We start from the raw sequence: 19,588 nt of genomic DNA on the forward strand, positions 1-19,588 counted from the left end.
GAGCGGGGAGGGCGGGGACCAGCGGGAGGCACGTGTCGGCCTGCACGTGGCCGCGTGGGGCCCGCACTGAGCCGGGGGCGTGGACCGGGCGCCGGGCTGGGGCCTGGGGACTGGGGCTGGGACAGAGCGAGCGGAGCCGGGAACGGGAGCAGGTGAGGCGCTGGAGGCTCGCGGGGGTAGGGGTGGCCGGACCGGGGCAGGAGGCCGCTGCGGTGTGAGACCGCTCCCCCCGGCGGCCAGGGACCTGTCGGCATCAGGGACCAGGACCCTGTCCCCGGCCCAGGACATCCCCCCGGCTGGGGTCCTGCCGGCATCAGGGACCGGGACCCCCCCCCCAATCCGCGGATACTTCACCCCACCCGACCAGGATCAAGGCCTGCTCCCCCCACCCCCGCCTCGGTCCCGCCGGCATCAGGACTTGTGTCCCATCCCCGGACCAGGACGTTCCCCCTGGTCAGGATCGGGACCATTGCCCTCCAGCCTGGGATCCGCCGGCATCACGGATTGGGACGCCCATCCCCGTCCGGGATCGGGACCTTTCCTTCCGACTGGGACCTGTCGGCATCAGGGATCGGACCCCGCCCCTCTGCCCCCGGCCGGGGACGAGCTAAAGGATCCTGCGCCCTTGGGGGAGAGGAAGGAATCGGGCCCCCCACCCCCCAGCAGGATGCTCTTCTGACCAGGTTATCCCGTCCCCCACATGGGTCCCCGGAGGTTGTGGGGTGTCTGGATGCTGCCGCTATCTCCGGCCCAGAGGATCCCGGGCCGAGCACTGTAGTTCGGACCCCTGGGAGCTTTGTCCGTGGGGTTGGGGTGGGACTAACTTGCCCTGCGTGTGTCAGAACGGTGGTGAGTTGAGTGTGGAAGCGGGGGCACTCCATGCATATGGGTAGCACGGGCTGAGTGTGCATGAATGGCAGGGAGGGGCGTGGTATGCTAAACAGTGACTTGAATGTGAGTAACACGTGAGTAGTGTGTGTGTTGGGGTGCGGGTGTGAATGGCAGGGGGCATGCATAGGAGGAAGGGGAGCGTGTGTGTCAGGGCCAGGGGGAGTGTCTGTCTGCGGAGCTCAGTGTGGGTGACAGTTCCCCTGCCTGGCTCTGTCCTGCCGCATGGGGACAGCCAGGTCCCTCCATGCACCAGCCACCCACCTTCCACAGCTCCGCGTTGCGGAGCAGCGGGTGCGTGTTTAATCTAGGTCTGCAACGTGTGACAGTGGCAGGCAAGGTACGTGTTTGGCTCTGGATCCCAGCCTGGGTGGTGGGAAGGAGGAAGGAGTGAGTCTCTGAGGGTTAGTGGCATGGGATTTGCAGGGCAGGATGGAACTGACCTAGAATGCTAAGAACAGAAAGGGGGTTTCTTTTGCTGCGGGGTGTGCATGGGAATAGGAAAACCAGCCTAACTGGTTTCAGAGAAGCTGAGATGCTGCTGGAGCTGGTCTGGCACCAGGTGTGACCGCTTCTGGAGGAGACACTGTGGCATGTGCAAAGAAGGGAAAGTTATATAACTAAAAAAACAGGACCCACAGTTCCTCTAGTGAGTCACAGCCAAAGAGCTGATGGCAGTTGTCACTTGCCCTGCCCTGCTCCCCAGCCTTCTGGGATGAAACACCTGCTGCACTTTGGCACAGTCAGAGAAGAGTTTGGCTAGCTGAGCACCAGACAGGAAACATGCAGTCAGGTTCAATCCCCGGCAAGGTTGCCTTCCCTATTTGGCGGCAGATGAATTGAGCCCTGTGCAGTTTCTTGTGTGGGTGCTTTGGGCTTGACAGTAAAAAACTGTGTGTGTGTGGGTTTGACAGTAAAAAGTGTGTGTGGGGGGTGGGGAGACACATGACATGCAGGGAAAGCCTGGTTGTGGGTGGAGAATGTGGTCGACCCCTTCTGCTCCTAGGATGGCAGTACAGGATGGCTGACATTTTAGTGATGTTGTGCATGTAGTGTGTTATTTGGATCTTTGGAGACAGTAGCCACTGTGAATTTTTTATGCTGGCTAGATGCACGGTGTTGGCTCTGTGAAGCGTGCCTTTGGAACAGTCTCTCTGGGAGTCCTCCCTAGTCTCTGCTGTCCAGTCTATGGGGGACATGCCATCATTGTTTTCACTTGGGGGTTGTTGATTTGTCTCCAGCCGTTTGGCTGGCAGCGTGCAGTGGCTGTGGGTTGGCGTTTGGCGTCTGTGAGCCTAAAACAGGACAGGAGAGCAAAGCAAAGAAGTGTCTGCCTAGCCATGGAGGAAGGGATACAGATTCCCTTCTTCTCCCCCCGTGGTCCTGGAGAACGTGGGAAGGGTGGAGTTCTGCCTTCCCTAAGTGAAGTCTGATGTCACCCAGTAGCTTCTGGCCCGGCTCTGTTGTGGGGGTGGCGGGTTCGGACTGCATTGAGTCAGCCAGACGGTCCATGGACTGACACACCCTGCGCTTACCCCCGATGTACCGGAGAACCCTTTTATCATTTACATGGGTAGATTGTCCTCTGCTTCTTTTACCTTCCAGGGCCGTGTTTCACTCTTCCATTGCACAATTCCAACATTCTCTGATTTTAATCATTTACTGTCTGGGCACCTGTGCTTAGTGCATTGATCCTTGAGCTGTTCATTTTACACCTCCAAATGGAAAGCACACAGGCTGATATTGCTCTTGTATTACATTGTTAGTGGCCGCTTTTGTACCCTCACGTTGCTCATGTTTCCGTTGAGTAGACCTTTTTCTCGGGACCCTGCCAAAGTGGTTGAATGGGTTGATTTTTAGATTTTGCAGCACAGAGATCTTACTAAGAAATGAAGATGGATCACGATGGCCTTAGGGAAGCGTGTGTGTGTATGTGGGTTTCATTTGAAACCTTTCTCCTGCTTTGTGTGCAACCCAAACATTGTAGCATCTTGACATGTGAGACGGAAAATGAAACATCAAGTTCCATGTTTCTGTTTGTCCAAGTGGAAGGGAATTCATTTTCCTTCGCTATCAAGTTAGGATGGGGAGGTCCTGGTCCCTGAGGCGGGGCTGGCAGTGCTGCCTTAATACCAATCAGAACTGTGTTTCCCCTTGTTAATATTTAGCAGGCTGTACCGGAAAAACCGGGCAGGAAATTGTACTTTTTCACGAGTGATCTGGAAAACTGCCTGTGCCCCGGCAATGAGGTTGCCAGGCTGTTTTGTTGTCCGTCTCTTGGAATGCTTCTGCATGAAGTAATGCTGCCAAAGGCTGCAAGGGAAACCTCTCCTCGTTAATTTCTGCCCTCCCCCGCACGCCTGTTCCAGCTCTGTGCATGTCACTCCGCCTCGCCCTTCCTTCACGGGGAGCTGACTTGTGCCCCACCTGCTGGAAAGTTCCAGCCAGGCGCTGCAGCTACCCGGGGGGGGGAGTGTCACTTGGTTCCTTTATCTTTGCGACTCCCTCCGGTGGGGGGGGGGTGTGTCACTTGGTTCCTTTATCTTTGCCCCTCCCTGCAGCAAACCATAGAAGAGCTTGATTTTTAGTTGTTGCAGAGCAAATTATTTTAAAGCCTCCTTATGAAACCCCAGGCAGCCGCCGGTGCTGAGAACTGCTGAGCTGTTGGGTCCGGGGGGAAACTTTGGGATCTCTTGGGGGTCCTTTGTTGCTGTCCCTGGCAGTTTCTTCATTGGTGTGCCCGTTTGGTCCCCAGCAGACATCCGCTGTGATGGAGTCCCCCCACAGCCTGTCGTCCTGCGAGTCGCTCTGTTCGGTCGACAGCGCTGCCAGTGAGGAAGAGGACAAGTGTTACGACTTCAGCGTCTTCCTGTCGGACAGCGAGAATGAGGCGGTCAAGGGGGTGGGCGGCTTGAGCAGCCGGAGAGACGCTCCCGCCGGAAAGGACAGGGATCTCTTTTCTCCCAAGTTGAAACGAACTAGCCCCAGCTTTGTGGGCCGGGACTGCAAATGCAGGGTGGTGAGACCCACTTTGCAGGGCTCTGCCAGACAGTGGCCTTCGGGCCAGCACGGCCGGTTTCCCGAGGCACTGGAAGGCGGCCGGTACCGCTCCACCTGTGCATGTTTGGTGGACGAGGGTGGCAGCCTGGCGGGGAGGACTCTGAGCCAGAAGAGGGCGGAGAGTGGACGGAAGCATTTGAGCCGTCCTGCCCGGGAGAGGGAATACTCAGCGTATGCCTCAGCGCCTGCTGCCCGTGGGATAAAAAGGCAGAAGAGTGGGGAAGTGGAGACCAGGAAGGCGGCAGCGTCGCCCTTGACTGAAGGTGACCGCTTGTTTGCCCAGAAGGTGAGTTCTAGGGAGCTGTTTGGAGAAACGGGAAGTGGCGTGCAGGGCATTGCTGGGAAGGGGTGGGGGGAGTGTGCAAGCCAACAGGACATGAGGCCAGGCTCGTCTTCCTCTCCTGCCAGCTTGATACCCTGATGCCATTGGCAAAGCTGCGCCGTCTTTGCGCCTATTCCCGCCCAATAGCGAAGGCCTTCTGGATGTTTAAGCAGGTGGGTGAAATAGTTGATTTGAGCCTGTTGGCCATCAGCCCTCTGCACCTTTAGGGTCATGGTGGCCGTGCCTCAGTTTCCCAGGGGGCCATGGCCACAGGGGACTGCGATACAAGGTGGGTGTCCTTGGAAGAAATTGAGGGTAGCAGGAAGGATGGTGGGTGCTTAGCATTGTTGTCATAGCAAAAGATGGGAACTGGAATTCTGGAGGTCACTTGCCTCAGAGCCTTGGGGATGAGAGGCATTAAACATTCCCGTTCCATCAGTGTGTCAGAGCCCTGGTGGTAGACTGGGACCATGTGGTGCTAGGTGCTGTACATGTCCGGAACACAGGCTGTCCCTGCTCCTGAAGGCTTGGGAGGGATCTGAGATTTTAGTAGGTCTCTTATCTCTAGTTCTAGGATGCTAGCTACAGGTGCTTTACCGTTGCACAGGACTTGCAGACGAGTCTGAGGATGGTCATGAAAATAAGATATAGTAGCTGCATTACGGAGGATTAAAGCAAACGCTTTAGAGCTCACCTTGTATTCCTACCTTGCTGCCCAGCACGGCTGCAGGAGAGACCTGCCTCAGGCGCACAGCTCGCCTCTGGGATATCCTGGGGAAGGTGTGTGTGGAGGGGCTGGGGAACCTCACAGGGGGATTGTCCCAGATGGGGTGGCTCACTCTGTGCTCCTTGTCTGCAGTGCCAGGAACTCCAGGGCTTCATCCGGCCTCTTGCGGAACTTCTGAACGGGCTGAAGAAGGGTCGCTATGAACGAGGTAGGTGCGACTCCTCGCACGTGTCCCTCCCCGGCATGTCAGTCATTCACAGGGAATTGTTTTGACCCCCGCAGCGGGAGCGGAGTGGGCATCTCTGGGCGTTTTTCTGGGGTGACCCCACTGAGAAATAGCTGCTGGCTGGCATGGGGAGTGGCCCACTGTGTGCTTTTCCTCTGCCTGCTCTTTGCATGCATGGCAGAGTTTTCTTCCTCAGCTCCTTTCCTTCCGAGTGGCCTCCTCTGAAAGACCCCTCGTCTCAGCCCTTTGCTCCTTCTGTGACCCCCAAGGAGCGGGGCAGACACCTCTGCAGCAGGGCTGGGTTGGGAGTAAAGACCTGACGAGGAGGGACAGGTCCGATCCCTCTCCATCACCACCACTGCACTTGCCACTTTAGAGCCAGAACAGAAAGCTCGAGGGGGCCCAAACTCCTAGCCGAGTGCCCTGCGGAGAAGCAGGGTTGTTTGCAAGAGGGGGGACAGTGGGTTGCTGCCATCCCTCCCTGTGGGAGCTGAGTGTGTCTGTCATCCTGGCCCCAGTGACAGGGCTGCGTGTTTGCAGGCTGGCCCTGAAAACCCCTCTCTAAGGAAGGCAATAGCATCTCTGAGTGGTTTTACATGCGTCCCTGCTGGTAGCTGCGCCTTTGTTGGATTAATGACCTGCGATCGCCATGAGGAGGGCAGCTGGCTGCTGTAACATGGGCATGTAGGACTGCAGAATTTCTAAGTGTCTATTGGGGCTTTACCCCGTGCTAAAGATGCCGCACCCCAGGGCCAGCTTCTGAGCTCTGTTATGCTCCGGTAACTCCTTTGACTTCAGTGAATTTACTCCTTGTTGTTTTAACTGAGATCAGTATCTTGCCCTTCATCAGGGCTTTATTGACGCTTGTAAAGTATTAGGTAATGGGAAGGATCTTTCAACCTGAAGGCCATGGAGCAAATGGGCCAGATCCCCAGCTTGATGTAAACCAGTTAGCTCCACTGAAGTCAGTAGGTCTGTGCTGAGGTTGTGGCCCAATCCCTCTGCCTGCTCAGGTTTGCTTGTTTCATCATCTCTGCCCTATGGTTCCATCACCTGTTGGGTTTAAATGTTAATCTGATGACATCTGCTAACAGGAGCCTGCCCTGCCCTGGAACGGGTAGGGCTCTGAGATTCTAATAGGTGTCTTTGCTCTGAGATCCTGTATACTCTAGGCAGAGGTGGAAAAAATACCCCAAAAGTTACTTGAGTAAAAGTGCAGCTGCTTGAGGGGGAAGAGGAGGATGTACTTACGTACAAGTTACTGGTGTCCCTTTGGAAAACTACTTGAAAAAAAGTACACACATGCCACATCTGAACTGTATTCAGGTATCCAGAAATGAAAGCAGCTGCTCGTTAACTTTTGGGGTATTTTTTCCACCTTTGGTTCTAGGATACAAACTATAGGGGCTTTACAATTGCCCAGGACTTGCTGACAAGTGTGTTTGAGATGAAGGACTTGTTGTTTTCTGTCCAGCCCCAAAAAGAGCTAATACGTGAGATGTGATCTCATGCAGTGTTTCTCAGCCTTTTTTTGTTTTTTCGTAAAGTACCCATTTTCCAAAAAAAACCCAATATCCCCAGTACACACAATGTTTTTTCTACCACTGGAAAACATTTGTTTAAACAACGTAATCGTAACTGGTTGGTTGGAAGAAATGGCCAATAAGCAATAAACTTGCCATTGTACTTAAGACTGTGCAAAAAGGATAAAGAAAAATATTAGATGAACATAAAGTAAGTCCAGATTTTTTTATTCATAAAAAAGGTTGAGAAGTGCTCTGGGTGCCCCAAGGGTACACGTACCTCTGGCTGAGAGCCACTGGTTTAACGTGTGATCAGCTTGCGCTCTCTTCCTCCCCAAACACGATCATCTTCCCTTCATTCCTCCTCTCTGTTTACAACCCTCTCCTGAGTCCTCTGGTTTAATTTCTGCTCTGTGCTAAAATGCCAAGGCCCTTGTAAGCTGCATCGATCGCCCAGGGAGCTGCTCGCTGTTTGAATCGCTGCTTCCCTGCCCTACTAACGTGCTCTTGCAAAGATGAAAGAGAAGGCTTTCATTGAACCTCCTGCTCAGCCTCTTCACTCACACGTGCGTCTCCATGTGCGTGTTTCCATCAGCCAGACACGTCTCGCTGCCTGCTTGTGTCACGCCCACTCTTGGCTGTGAAGAAATGAGGGCGGCTCAGAATAACGTGCGAGAAGGCAGCTGACACCTGCCCCCCAGCGTGTCGTGATGTGGTGTGAGAGTGCTGGGACACTGGCTCCCCCAGCATATAAACCTCTCCCATGCTGGCTGAGTTACAGAGGTGCCTTCTCCCAGGACAGCAGCTCTGTGCTGGCCTCCTCCTCCAGCTAATCGGAGGGCTGGGTTCTCGTGTCTGCCCATGCTGCAGGTCATTGGCATGATTGCTTCAGAATCTCCCCTGGGTAATCGCAGTCTGAACACTGCAGAGCCTGAGTCTGCCTAGTGCTGGTTTCCCAAGCGGCTGCCTCTCTGCAGGTGCTCTAGCTCAGTAAAGCTGGTTTGGTTGGTCTGTAAACTAATAGTTGGGCCTTGGTGTGCCTGTTTTTATCCCCCTCAGGGTTAAGCAGCTTCCAGCGGAGTGTGGCCATGGACAGGATTCAGAGGATAGTCGGAGTCCTGCAGAAGCCAGAGATGGGGTAAGCGTCTCCTTGGTAAGAGCTGTGTGACCATAGCACCAGCACAGCAGAAGTTGGTGGGAAGCAGGAGGGGAGAGCCAGACAGTGTCCGGTACGTCCAGAATCAGAGCACTTCCCACTGCTGCACTGAGCACGCCAGCGCTGCAGGTGGGCCCAGCTGGACTCGCTGGCCCACCAGGTCAAACGCCCCTGGGGCTGACAGCCGCCTGGGCTCTCGAGAGAGGAGCAGCTGGATTCTTCCTGGCAAAATCACTCAGCTGCTCCTGGCTGTAGCTGCTTCCACTGGCAGCAGTCGCCGGTGACTCGCAGCGCTGGACGGCACCATCGCATGCAGCCTCGGAAGTGCCTGTGGGCTTTCGAACCCAGCCAAGTCCTGGCGCATGTGGAAACCACAAATTACTGGGGCCTCGTCCCTGGCTCTCCGGTCCCATTGCTGGGGGAAGCCTTTCAAGCCCCGGGCAGGGACAGAGGCGTTCCTTTTGGGAAGAGGAGAGGGGAGCATCCGGTGGGGCTGACAGCCACTGTGGGTCTCAGAGCAAGGTGGGGGGAGGTTGGCTCCATGCCCTGGAAGGGGCAGGGCCTAGGGCAGTCAGCCCTTCGCGCTGCTCACACCGTAATGCTGCCTTCCCCTGGAGCCACACAGAGCAGCACAGTCACGGCGGTTCAGAGAGGCCCAGAGCTCTGCCCACTATTGAAGTAGCAGTGGCAGTGGGGCTCCAGCCTCCTTTGAAAGGACAGGATTTAGAGCAACTCTCCCCCTGCCCACTCCCGCAGGCAGGGCTGGGAGCATCAGAACACTGAACTGCTGCAAAGCCCAGATCTCAGAACTGGCGGCCCAGCTCTTTGGGCTTGGGATTTGGCTGGTGTGGGAGGCCTCTCAGACAGGGAGGCAGCCATGTGGGATATGAGGACATCACCTCGGTGCAGGAGTCTCTTGTCTCGCGCATGTTAATTGCATGACGCCCACGTGGGCTCAGCGGGGTAAAACTATGCACGACGCTCTTGCCTAGCTGGAGAGGAACCCTTCTTCTCTTCTCTGCTTGCAGGGAGCGATACCTGGGCACCCTGCTGCAGGTGGAAATGATGCTAAAAGTTTGGTTCCCACACGTTGCCTTGAACAGCTCCCATCCTGATTCCAGTCCAGCAGAGCGAGCGCGCAAGCTGGCCAAGGTAAGGGGGCGTCCTGGCTGGGTAACCGGACTATCCGATCCCTTCTGTCTGTATATGGGTTAAAGCCACTCAGGAAGGTCCCCTCTAATTTTTCTCCATCCGTGTGCAGAATAAATTTTATGCGCACCAAGGTGTGTGCAGCTGTGAACCACCAGTAGAAACAAATGCTGCCGGCTGTGGGCGCGCTGCTGATCGCATGAGAAGCATTTGATTCTCCCCTGGGTGGTCACCCGAGCACTTAGCTTACAGGAAACACTGTCCACGTGGGTGAGGCTTCTTTAGCCCTGGCCTCACCTGAGTTGATGTGCTGTTAGGCAGGACAGCGGTTGCTGCCCTTTGGGAGGCGGGGCTGGGAACTGCAGCATGTAAAAGTTTCAGCCCAGCTGAATGGGGACAGAGCTGGGTTTGCAGCAAGCAGGATGCTGGCTTGGAGGGGAGGGAGGATCTCTGTAGCACGTGCTGCCCTGGGGACATGGGTGAAGTGGAGGCAGTAGGGCTTGCCTGCTGTCAGTGAGGGTCGTGTGTTGCCCAGAGGTCTGTTTGGTTTCCCCATAGAGACCAGGGTTCCCACTAATTTTTTCCATCCACGTGCAGAATAAATTTTATGTGCACCAAAGCGTGTGCAGATGTGCAGCACCAACAGGAACACATGTTGCCCACTGTGGGCGCTCTGCTGATCAGCTGGGTGGTGGCTGGATCTCTTCTGGCTGGCCGCCCAAGCGCTCAGCTTATGGGGAACACAGATGGAGATGCTGGCTTCTCACTAGTGGCCCAGCTGGGGGTTCCTCTTCACCTGCCCTTGTCACATCTGTAGGCCTTCCAGGAAGCTCAGGCCATCTAGGTTGTAGCAGAAAGTCAGCGCTGACCCTCTCGCTTCTCCTCCAGCAGTCCCACCCCACGCCTTCGGCAGTGGACAGCTCCAGAAGAAAGGCCACAGTGCCCAGTGAAGACTTTGACCAGAGCCCTGCTACCGAAAATCTGCCCCAAATGCGCTTCCCAGGTCTGGCCACCGCCGATGGCAAAGTGAGCGCGGCGTGGAGCGAGCAGGTGCGCTTTCTGGCCAGCTGGTCTGCCATGAACTTGACTTGGATGCACACCTCGCCCATCTGCAACCCGCCCCTGGGGCCGGCCAACCTGGGGCACTTGAACGCCGCTTTCAGCCAGGCCCTGCTCGGACCGAACGCCTGTGGAGTCATTCTCTTCCTCCAGAACAACCTGGTGGCCCCCGGACCATTCTTCCGCTCCACATCCGTTGCTCCTGATAAGAGCTCCCCCGCCTACTGCAACCCCAAGCAGCCTCCAGGCATGGGGGAGCCGCCCAGATGCCAGAGTCTGCCCGGGGCCGTGGCAGCAGGGAGTTACATGCTTAGCCAGCAGCCAGGCAGTCACTCCAAATCTTTGCCCCACTTGCCCACCGCCAGCAAGGAACCTGAGCAAGTCCCAGCATGGACAGGGAGTCAGAAGTCAGAACTGTCCTCTTGATGCCCAAAAGTGTGAATTTTTTTTTATGTCTGGCTTTTTGTTTGTTTGTTTGTTTGTTTTTTTTTAAGTAAAACATTTCATGCCTGTGTAAAAGCCTGATTGACTTCCCAGGGGAAGAAATCTAATGTGATTAAATGGTTTAAACCAAAGCTGCTTCCAGAGGGATGTGACCTTTGTTGATAAATACTCTGTGGTGGAAGGGTCCTCTCCCGCCCCTACCCTTGTCAGCCCAGCAGCACTACGGCTTTGTGTTTCTCTAGAGCAGTGTTTCCCAACCTTTGCAGTCATGCAGCCCCCCTCCTGCCCCCCCCGATCACCCCTCAAACCATTCACCGATGCCCATCAAAGCCAATTCTAGCTACTAAGTACACTTCATTACATAAATGAAAAAGGAAACCACAGCTTAGATTTTCGGAGAGCAATTCATAACATGATTGGAAGATATTTAACAATAATTGATTGTGATTTGGCAATTTCATTAAAACTTATTTTTTATGATCATTTTTACTACTTTTATTTTTTTTCGCAGACCCCAGGTTAGGAGCCGCTGCTTCAGAGTCTTGCCGGTCAAGGCAAAGACTGTTAATTAAGATTCGCAACCTCCCTTGGGAGATACGCATGATAATTTATCTATTTTAGGCATCAGACTGAGAGCCCAGAACTCTTGGGTTCTCATTGCGGTTTTAACATGCCTCAGAACGTTACTAACACCATCTCCCAGGAGAATGCGCTGCTCTTGTATAAGGTGTGTGTGGCTGTGCAACATTGGATCACGTTCCCTGGCATGACATACCCTCCTTGCATGTTTGTAAACCAGTCACACTCAAGTCACTTGAATGGTTGCACAAACTGTTTGCCTGAATAGCTTACATTGCTATGGTGCCTACTGTCCTGAGGGGTACCCTCACATCAGGTAAACTCTTGAAGGCTCCTTTCCTCTTGGTGCCAAAACACACCCAGCTCTGGAGTGGAACATGCGTGGCCACTGATGTTCCCCCTCATTTTTTCCATCCATGTGCAGAATAAATTTTATTAGGTGAACAGAGGACTGTGCGGATGTGCACCACCACTAGAAGTACAGGTTGCTGGCTGTGGGTGCTCTGCTAATGAGCTGGGCAGCACCTGGATCTCTCCTAGGTGGCCACCCAAGCACTTAGCTTACAGGGAATGCTGGTGGCTGTTGGTAGCAGGTGGCAATGCTGCACTGGGTCTTCCAGGGCAGGAAGCAGGAAAACGCTAGAAGTGACTGGGGAATTGAGGCAGGCGAACTGTTAAGTGCCAGGATGGCAATTTCGGCTGGGAGCCAGAACTCGTGCAATAATCAGCATGGGATCGGCAGTGATGACTGGCAGCAATGCCTCCCGTTCCCAAGCTACTGCCTGATCTCAGGGTGGAGATGGAAGTGAGAGCACTGTATTTGTGTGTGCCTGGTGCTAGGTGCTGTACGATTACAAAGGACAAAAAGACAGTCCCTACCCTGGGGGACTTACATGGTAAGTATGTAACTGAACTGCAAAAGGGTATCTTCAGCATCTGCAATTTTCCATGTCTCCCACTTCAGTACAAACCAGCCCTGGCCATGTAATCGGATCCTAGCCAAAGGTGCTGTCATTGCAGTGGAAAGAGGCATTTGCTGTTCTGTCTGTATAAAGGAAAGAGGTTCAGTTACTTGGTAACAAAAGGTCCTGGTTACTTGAGCTGGGGAAGTCTCCTGTTGTCAAGGCAGAAAGCGGCCTTGGGTTTGGAAGAGCATCTGGGCTTGGTTTCAGGGCTGGTCCGAGGATTCCTGGGGCCTGCTGCAGTGCTGTTCACCTGCTGCCTCTCTGCCAGCTGCTGGGGAGGGGATGATTTTTTAGAGCTGTGATTGTTACTCAAGATTATAACAAACTAATGAAACATGATTAAAGCAAATTTTAAGCTATGGTTCCGTAGCTGCCCATGGTCAATGTAGAACCTAACAGTATATACCTGGGGCTGGCAAATGCCTGATCAATGGCTTCATTCCACTTGAACCCCTCTCACCAGGTCAGCATGCTGCTGATAGCTCTGGCAGGCTTTTTGCTTTCTAAGTTAACTAGATCCTCTCCAGAGGAAGCAGAGCCGTGGAACAGGGCTAGAAAGAGGCAGGTGAAGGGGCATCGATTATGACCCACTGGTGCCCCAGATTTTCAGGTGCCCTATGCAACTGCATGTTTTACATATGAGTAAGAACAGCCCTGCTTGCTACCCCAAAACACCCATCCAGTGCAGGCTGTGTTACCCGTAAGGCTGTTTGATTGTAAAGGAGCAATGTGAAGGCTCAAAGCTACCTGGTTCTGGGAAGCTGGGTTTCTGTGAGCTTTCAGGGGCAAGGCCTCTGAGATGATGTACTGATCTCTTGTTTGTCTTCTGATGCACGTTGGCAAGACAGGACTAGGTTTGAAAATGGTAAATTAAGTTTTCATCCAATGTCACTTTATAGCTTTTTGGAATAAACTGGCCAGTGACAAATGGTTGGAGTGGTTTGGAACTCGGTAAACACCAGTTGGAGGTTTTATGAAAAGAATGATTCAATTTGCATTGCAGGACACAGCTATAGAGGCTCTGTGGGTGATGCAGGTTTGTGGGCACTGAAAGGGAAAGCTGATGGCAGAAGAACAAGTTGGTTGAACGAGGTGGTATCCTGGCTAGTGGAAAAGATGTATTCATCCACCGAGAGGGTCGCAGTGGACGCCACAGAAAGAGCTAGAGTGGTTGCAAACCTCCAGGAATGGAGAAGCCACATATGAAGAAAGTAAATGCTCCCTTTAAAGCAGGGAGTTGCTCTCGCTAATAACAAGCTGGAAAATTTTTGTTAAGCCTCAATCCAGGTTTTCCAAAACCAGCACAGAAATGCTTGTGGGTGATGGAAACTTCCATTCTCCCGATGAATGGAGGGGCAAACATTGTGAATGAAACTCTAGCTAGCGCTGCTAATGTGCCTTCTGACTAAACAAGCACCATAGCCTTACATGTGTTCTTTGCACTGCATTAATGGCTGGTTCCCCCCACCAGACGCTGGAGCCCTGTGGGCAAGGTGGTGTATGTTTCAGCGCTATTGGGGGTATGAGAGGAGCACCAGCTGCCTCAGTCATACACCAGGACCAGTATTCCCTATCAGGTGAGCACATGGGTGGCTGCCCAGGAGAGATTCACATGCTGCCCAGCTGATTAGCAGAGTGCCCATGGCTGCTCCCAGCCGGCAGGCTGTATTTCTGTGTGGTGCACATCCACCCATTCCTCGGTGCGCCTAACAAATTTATGCCGCTAGGGGGTGGAAAAAGTTAGTGGGAACCCTGACCAGGACCTCATGAGCTTGGCGCAATGTCGAGGGAGGCCTTGCCCCAAGGCAGAGCTGATCCTCTGAACGTGATAATGAGAGAAGGGAAAACCAGCAACTCCCACAAAACATTGACGAGCCCCCAGGCCCCCTTGTGCTTGTCTCTACACTGGATCGACAGAGGTAGCAGCAGGCCCAGCCCCAGGGAAGGGAGCATCAGCTCTCAGCTGTCCCTCCTGGGAAGGAGGGTATCCACTACGCTGCGTTGTGGAGGTGTGGGCTGGAGAGCTGCCGGAGGAGACATGGACCCCACTTTGGCCAGCTGCTTCAGAGACCTAGGAAGAAAAGGCCTTAGGATCAGTGTGGGCCATCCCCTTCCATTGCCCGTGCTGGGGATTAACGGTGTGAGGCAGGCTGGTGAGAGGTACCAGGGCAGAGAGCCTGGCGTCCCTGCAGCTGGGAAAGGATCAAAGATGTGCCAGCACTGCTGGTTTGGAGTCCAGCAAGCTCCCTGCGCAGAGCTGTGGCTGCCAGCCTGCTTTGCGCAATGGGGGAGTGTTTTGGACGCCCTGTAAAGGGCTGGGCCGTGGTGTGTGCTCCAACTGGCAGAGCTAAGCACCTGTCTGCCCAGAGCACAGATCAAAGCTCCTGCTCCTTTATCACCACCAAAGCAGCCCAGCTCAAAGGGCTAGCCAAGGCTTGGCGTCCAGAGGCAGCTGCTGTTTTGTATCACCAAGGACAAGGGAAAACTCGCATTTCTGGTCCGCAGCACCTGTGAAACAGCTGCAACGGCAGCACAGGGAGGGAGGGCTGAGTGCTCCCAGCCTCCGAGCTGGAACACCAATCTCCAGGACCATTCCAATCCCAGCAGGGTCAATTCAGTGCCTTCCAAAGGGATCAGAAGAGCGCCAGGCAGGGTATTCCATGTGTCTTTGGCCACGACCAGGGTTCCCGCTAACTTTTTCCATCCATGGGTGGAATGAATTTTGTTCGGTACACCAATGTGCGTGCAGATGTGCACCACCCATAGAAACACATGCTGGCTGTGGCTGTGGGTGCTCTTCTGATCAGCTGGGTGACACCTGAATCTCTCTTGGGATGGGGCCACCAAGCTCCTCTCCACTGAAGCGTTAGTTCCATTTCTCTGGTTGCGCATGCGTTGCATAGCTGAAAGGCACCACTTGGTCTGGGACCTCTGTTATAAAGGCCTGAAAGGGTGAATGCTGAAGACTGACCTCCGCTACGGTCTGCCTGGTGAGCTTCCTGTGCCTGCGTCCTGCAGCCCTGCCCCAGTGGGACAGTGAGGAGAGGTAGGAGAGATGTGCCATCATGAGGCTATGGGGTGGGACCCATTCAGAATGTGTAGCTAACTCAGTCTGTGGGCCAATGCAGTCTCTGGGCTTTTGGCTTAGCTGACCCCTGCCTGGCCAATCTGTGCTAAGTGTCGTGATTGTTTCTCTGCCACCAAACCTGGTCCAGTTAAGCCAATGGCCAGTGGGTGGGCAGTGACGCCTTTTGACTGAAGCTTGATTCAAACGGGAGGGAAAGGCTCCGTATTTCATCACCAATTCCCAGCTCCCCAGCGTTTTGTCAACAAAACCTGCAGAGCGTCTACACCCAGAATGCTTTTTGTTAACTGTCTGTCAGCAACACTCGCACTTCTGCCGGCAGCATTCTGCAGCTCCATGATGAGGAATGATGCCTTTGTCAACAACAAAGCTGTGTGGGTACTCTGGGGCTCCTCTATCAGCAGGCGGGGCTCCCAGGCCCCAAGCAGCCCTGTCTGCTGCTGTTCTGGTTGGCCGTTCTGTCGAGAAAGCGGCTGGGCAGTTTGGCTGCTCTGTGTTGACCGAATGGCTTGACAGCGACCCGCTTTCACGGGTGGATGTGACCTGTTGACAGATGTTTTGGTGGAAGATCTCTTCCAACAGCAGCTTCTGTCATCAGATGCTTCTAGTGTAGACGAAGCCTTAAAGATTAGCAATTGCAGCATGCCACTGCAAAATCCGTAACCTCAAATGGGAACTGACAAGTATAAAAATGAAGTGCTTTTGCTGTAGCTCTCTGGGTTCAGTCCCGCAGAGCCTTGGAGCCTTGGATCAGGACTGGCAGAGCCCAGCTCTTCAATTGTGTTCAGTCTAACTGGCCACTAGCTTAACTTAAGCCATGACAGACTGATTGCTATAAAATCATCTGCAGGACCTGGAGTGGGGGGAGTGAAAAAGGCTTTTGCTGCTTTTCCCACTGTATTTTCATTAAGCGTGGTGTATTGCCTTTTCCCCTGAAAAAGATCCTGTGGGCTGCTTACAAGCATAAAAAGTACACCTGGAAAAAGTACAGCAGCCATGTCACCACTTGGGAGAACCTTGCCCCCAGTGAGAGTGGTAATCCATGAAAGGGTGGCACAATTTGAGCAGTCCCGCTGCAGTGCAGACGAGGAGAGGTGGAGAAGAAAAGAGTGGCAAAAACTGACCTGCCCCAATCCAACAGCTACCCACACCTGCCCCTTCTGTGATCAGACCTGTGGGTCCAGAATCGGGCTGGTCAGCCATCAACGGACTCACAAATAGGAGGCTGACATGAAGATGCCCTACTGGTTATCAAGTGAAGGCCAAGAAAGAAGATGCCTAACACCTACACCCTGCATGGGACAAGAGGTGGCCACTCTGTGGGGCAGCCAGACAGAGCTGTGGGGGCAGGAGCAGGGCGGGGAGACAGCCGGGCTTGGGCCCACCCCTGCAGTCACCAGTGGCGTCAGGAAACAGTGTGACCCAGCTCCTAGCCCACTTTGCTCCCCAGCTCCAGGCCACATCACTCAGCAGAGGGGGGCTTGGGCAGTTCCACCCCTGCCCCCCTGCACTCACCAATGGTGGAAAGCAGAGCAGTGGGTGTTACCCCAGGCCCACCCCAGGGACAGCTTTGCAGAGCTCAGCCCCTGTGGGGACCGGCTGAGGGATGGGGCTGGCTGCCGGAGGATACCCAGCATGCAGCTGCCTAGGGTACCGTGAAATGTTGGGCAATTTGGTGCCCTAAATCTTGTGGCCCCTACCACCATGGTTCTGCCATGTGCTCTCATCCAACCTATCTGTTCTGAATCAGGTAGTTGCTGACTCATTGAGTGAGTTGTCCTGTCTGGCCAAAGTCCCAGCGTGGCTTTCACCTTGATTGCAGTGCTGGGGGGCAGGGCACCATCAGTCAGGTTGGAGTTTGGCTCTGGAGTCTGGGGCAAGGATGAGTTGGATTAACGCCCAGAGCTTTGGCCAACGATCTGAAGGAATCGGACCTCTTGGTTCAGAGCCCGTAATTGTTTGGGGAAGTGCTTTCCTGTGTGATTCATGCCACATAGGATTCTGGGTTGGAACCCAGTTGCCCCAAAGGGTGCGGAAAAGTCAACTTTGAGTGCACCGGCTGTTTCCAAGGTTTGGGGCCTGAGTTCAAGGGTTAGACCAAGAGTTGGGACAGTTCTGAAATAATACACGTCCACTCCTGCACGGTGCTTCATACTGGCAACTCCCTGGGCTCATACAGACCCATGGGACTGTCTGTGGCCTGAGAGACGTCTCTGCAGGGAGCAGCTGGGTGCGTCGTGAGCTCCACGTGCTCCAGACTCATGGCCTCTTTCACTGGGCTTGTGACTGAGCTGGTCTCCAGATGCCCTAGCGCAGCCCTGAAGGTGGAGATGGGGGAAGGGGTGGGCCAGTCTGACATGGGCAGTGAGACTGAATTAACCCCCAGTTCAAACCAGTGGAAGATCTGCTTTGCCCACAGCATGGGGGGAGTTTACTGGAGGCAGGATGGGCAAAGCCCCCTGCCTGGAGTCTTGACAGAGCATGAGGGCCATCCTTAGGCTCTACAGGACTCTACTCAGACTATTAAAGTGGTGCCCCTCCTCCACATGGCAGCTGCTGGGTGGGCTGTGTGTGTTTGTTTTTTTTTAAGAGGTGATTTTATAGTCTTCAGAAACACACTTTGGACATGTTCTTAAGGCAAGTTTTAAACCCAGGTCCTGACGACTGACACGGTCAATTCAGAACCTGACGGCCTGTACCTGAGGTTGTCAAATGCCTGTTCAGTGCCTTCGTTACCACTAAAATGGCTCTTTCGCAGGTTCAGCGTCCTGTTGTGATAGGTCTGGAAGGGTTCTCCTCTTCTAAGTTATGTAGATCCTCTCTGGAGGAAACAGCCACAGAACGAGGATAGGAAGAGACAGGTGGATGGATATTAAGAGCTTATCTATGGTGATTTATTTTTTGGGTAGGGTGTTGTTTTTGCAGCAAACCCCCTTTTTTCCAGGGGGAAAAAAATTGTGTCCACACTGCAAAGCTTATCCTGCAATAAGAGGCCATTTAACTTGAAATACTAATGCCACCAAAAAAACAACTTTAGCCAACCTCCCTTTCGATGTCGAAATTGACTGTGTGCTCAGCAGAGGTAATTATGATGTAATTGGCCTCCAGGGAGGCATCCCATCATTGCTCTTGTTTCGAAATTGGGCTTTCTCATGTGACCACTCCATTTCGGACCTCTCTTGCAGTGTGAATGCTCTTTTCAGAAATAACAGCACATCAAAATAAGTTAATTTTGAAAAAATCCTGCAGCGTAGACAGTGCCTAAGGCCCGGGGATACCCTGAATTTGCAGGTGTCCGACACAGCTGTATATTCTGCATGTGGGTAAGGATAGCCCTGGGGGCATGATGCTTTCCTGGTGCTGGATGCATATGTATGCACCTTCACACCAACTTAGTCTTGCTGGTCTCCCAGACCAGCAGCCTTCACGAAGCACCTGCTTGCTGGAGTTGAGCGCTGGAGCCCTGTGTTCCCTGTAAGCTGAGCACTTGGGTGGCTGCCCAGGAGATATTTAGGTGCCTCCCAGCTGGTTAGCCAAGCGCCCACAGCCACTCACAGCGGACAGTGTGAGTTTCTTTTTGTGGTGCACATCCGCACCTGTCTTGGTGGAGATAAAATTTATTCTGCCCACAGGTGGAAGAAGTGAGAGGGAGCACTGAAGGAGTCAGGGCTGCCTTTGCATGTCTAAGGGCCCTCCAGAAATGAGGACAACAATGCAGATCAGCTCCCGAGCAGGGCAGCTCCACATCTCTGTGAAATCAGTGAAAGAAGTGAGTGCCCAGCACCCCCTGGCCAAGTGGCACAAGAAAAACCTTCTCCCTGGAAAAGGGGGAGTGATTCCCTGACCACTGACTGGTTAAACAGGCCATGTCTGTATGGCCCCAGCCGCTGAAGGGTTAGATTGAGTCCACTGGTGGGATGAGGAATAGAAACTGACAGCCCTTTTGGATGGGAGCTTTGGGAAAAAGGCTTTTAAAGTCCACAGCGGCACAGAGAGTTGTTTTCCTTGTTGAGCCACGACTTACGCTCTGCCTAAGCTATTGGGGGGGGCTCTTTCCCCGTCCCCCCCACTGGGCTTGAGGGATGCTGATGTGCATTACTGGCGAGGAATGCTCAGTGGAGCAAGGGAGAAAAGGATGCAGGAATTAGACCGAATGGCCGTTTCCATGGAGACCCAGCCGGGGGAATGCTATCCTTCAAGGAACATCAAACTCTTCTGCTTTTAAGGAATACTACTGCTTGGCTTAGTTGCTCTGCCACCCTGCCCTGGGCTACAATCTGGCAGGGTCAGAGGGCCACGGGAACCCTGGCGTGGAGACCACCAAATGTTTCCAGCTGTCTGGTCCAATTAGCCCCACGGCGGACTTAAATCCTACATCTGACCTTCGCCAGAGTCTAGGATCGCA

At 53.9% G+C, this 19,588-nt stretch overlaps 1 protein-coding gene across 1 annotated transcript; it reads left to right on the forward strand.

Moving 5' to 3' along the window:
• The first annotated feature begins 96 nt into the window (after positions 1-96).
• On the forward strand, positions 97-11,037 carry CIART (circadian associated repressor of transcription). The gene is made up of 7 exons (XM_074980689.1): positions 97-152; positions 3,644-4,234; positions 4,357-4,443; positions 5,130-5,205; positions 7,806-7,884; positions 8,931-9,054; positions 9,940-11,037. The coding sequence occupies exons 2-7, from the start codon at positions 3,659-3,661 to the stop codon at positions 10,534-10,536; spliced, it is 1,539 nt and encodes a 512-aa protein (XP_074836790.1). The 5' UTR covers positions 97-152; positions 3,644-3,658; the 3' UTR covers positions 10,537-11,037.
• The last annotated feature ends 8,551 nt before the right edge of the window (positions 11,038-19,588 follow it).

The sequence above is a fragment of the Carettochelys insculpta genome, chromosome 30 (genome assembly GCF_033958435.1).
Source record: "Carettochelys insculpta isolate YL-2023 chromosome 30, ASM3395843v1, whole genome shotgun sequence".
In the NCBI taxonomy this organism is placed as follows: domain Eukaryota; kingdom Metazoa; phylum Chordata; order Testudines; family Carettochelyidae; genus Carettochelys; species Carettochelys insculpta.

Coding starts and splice junctions, on each gene's coding strand:
- CIART (XM_074980689.1), top strand. CDS start 3,659: ATGGAGTCCCCCCACAGCCTGTCGTCCTGCGAGTCGCTCTGTTCGGTC. Junction 4,235..4,356: donor ACCGCTTGTTTGCCCAGAAG/GTGAGTTCTAGG, acceptor CTCTCCTGCCAG/CTTGATACCCTGATGCCATT. Junction 7,885..8,930: donor CTGCAGAAGCCAGAGATGGG/GTAAGCGTCTCC, acceptor CTCTGCTTGCAG/GGAGCGATACCTGGGCACCC.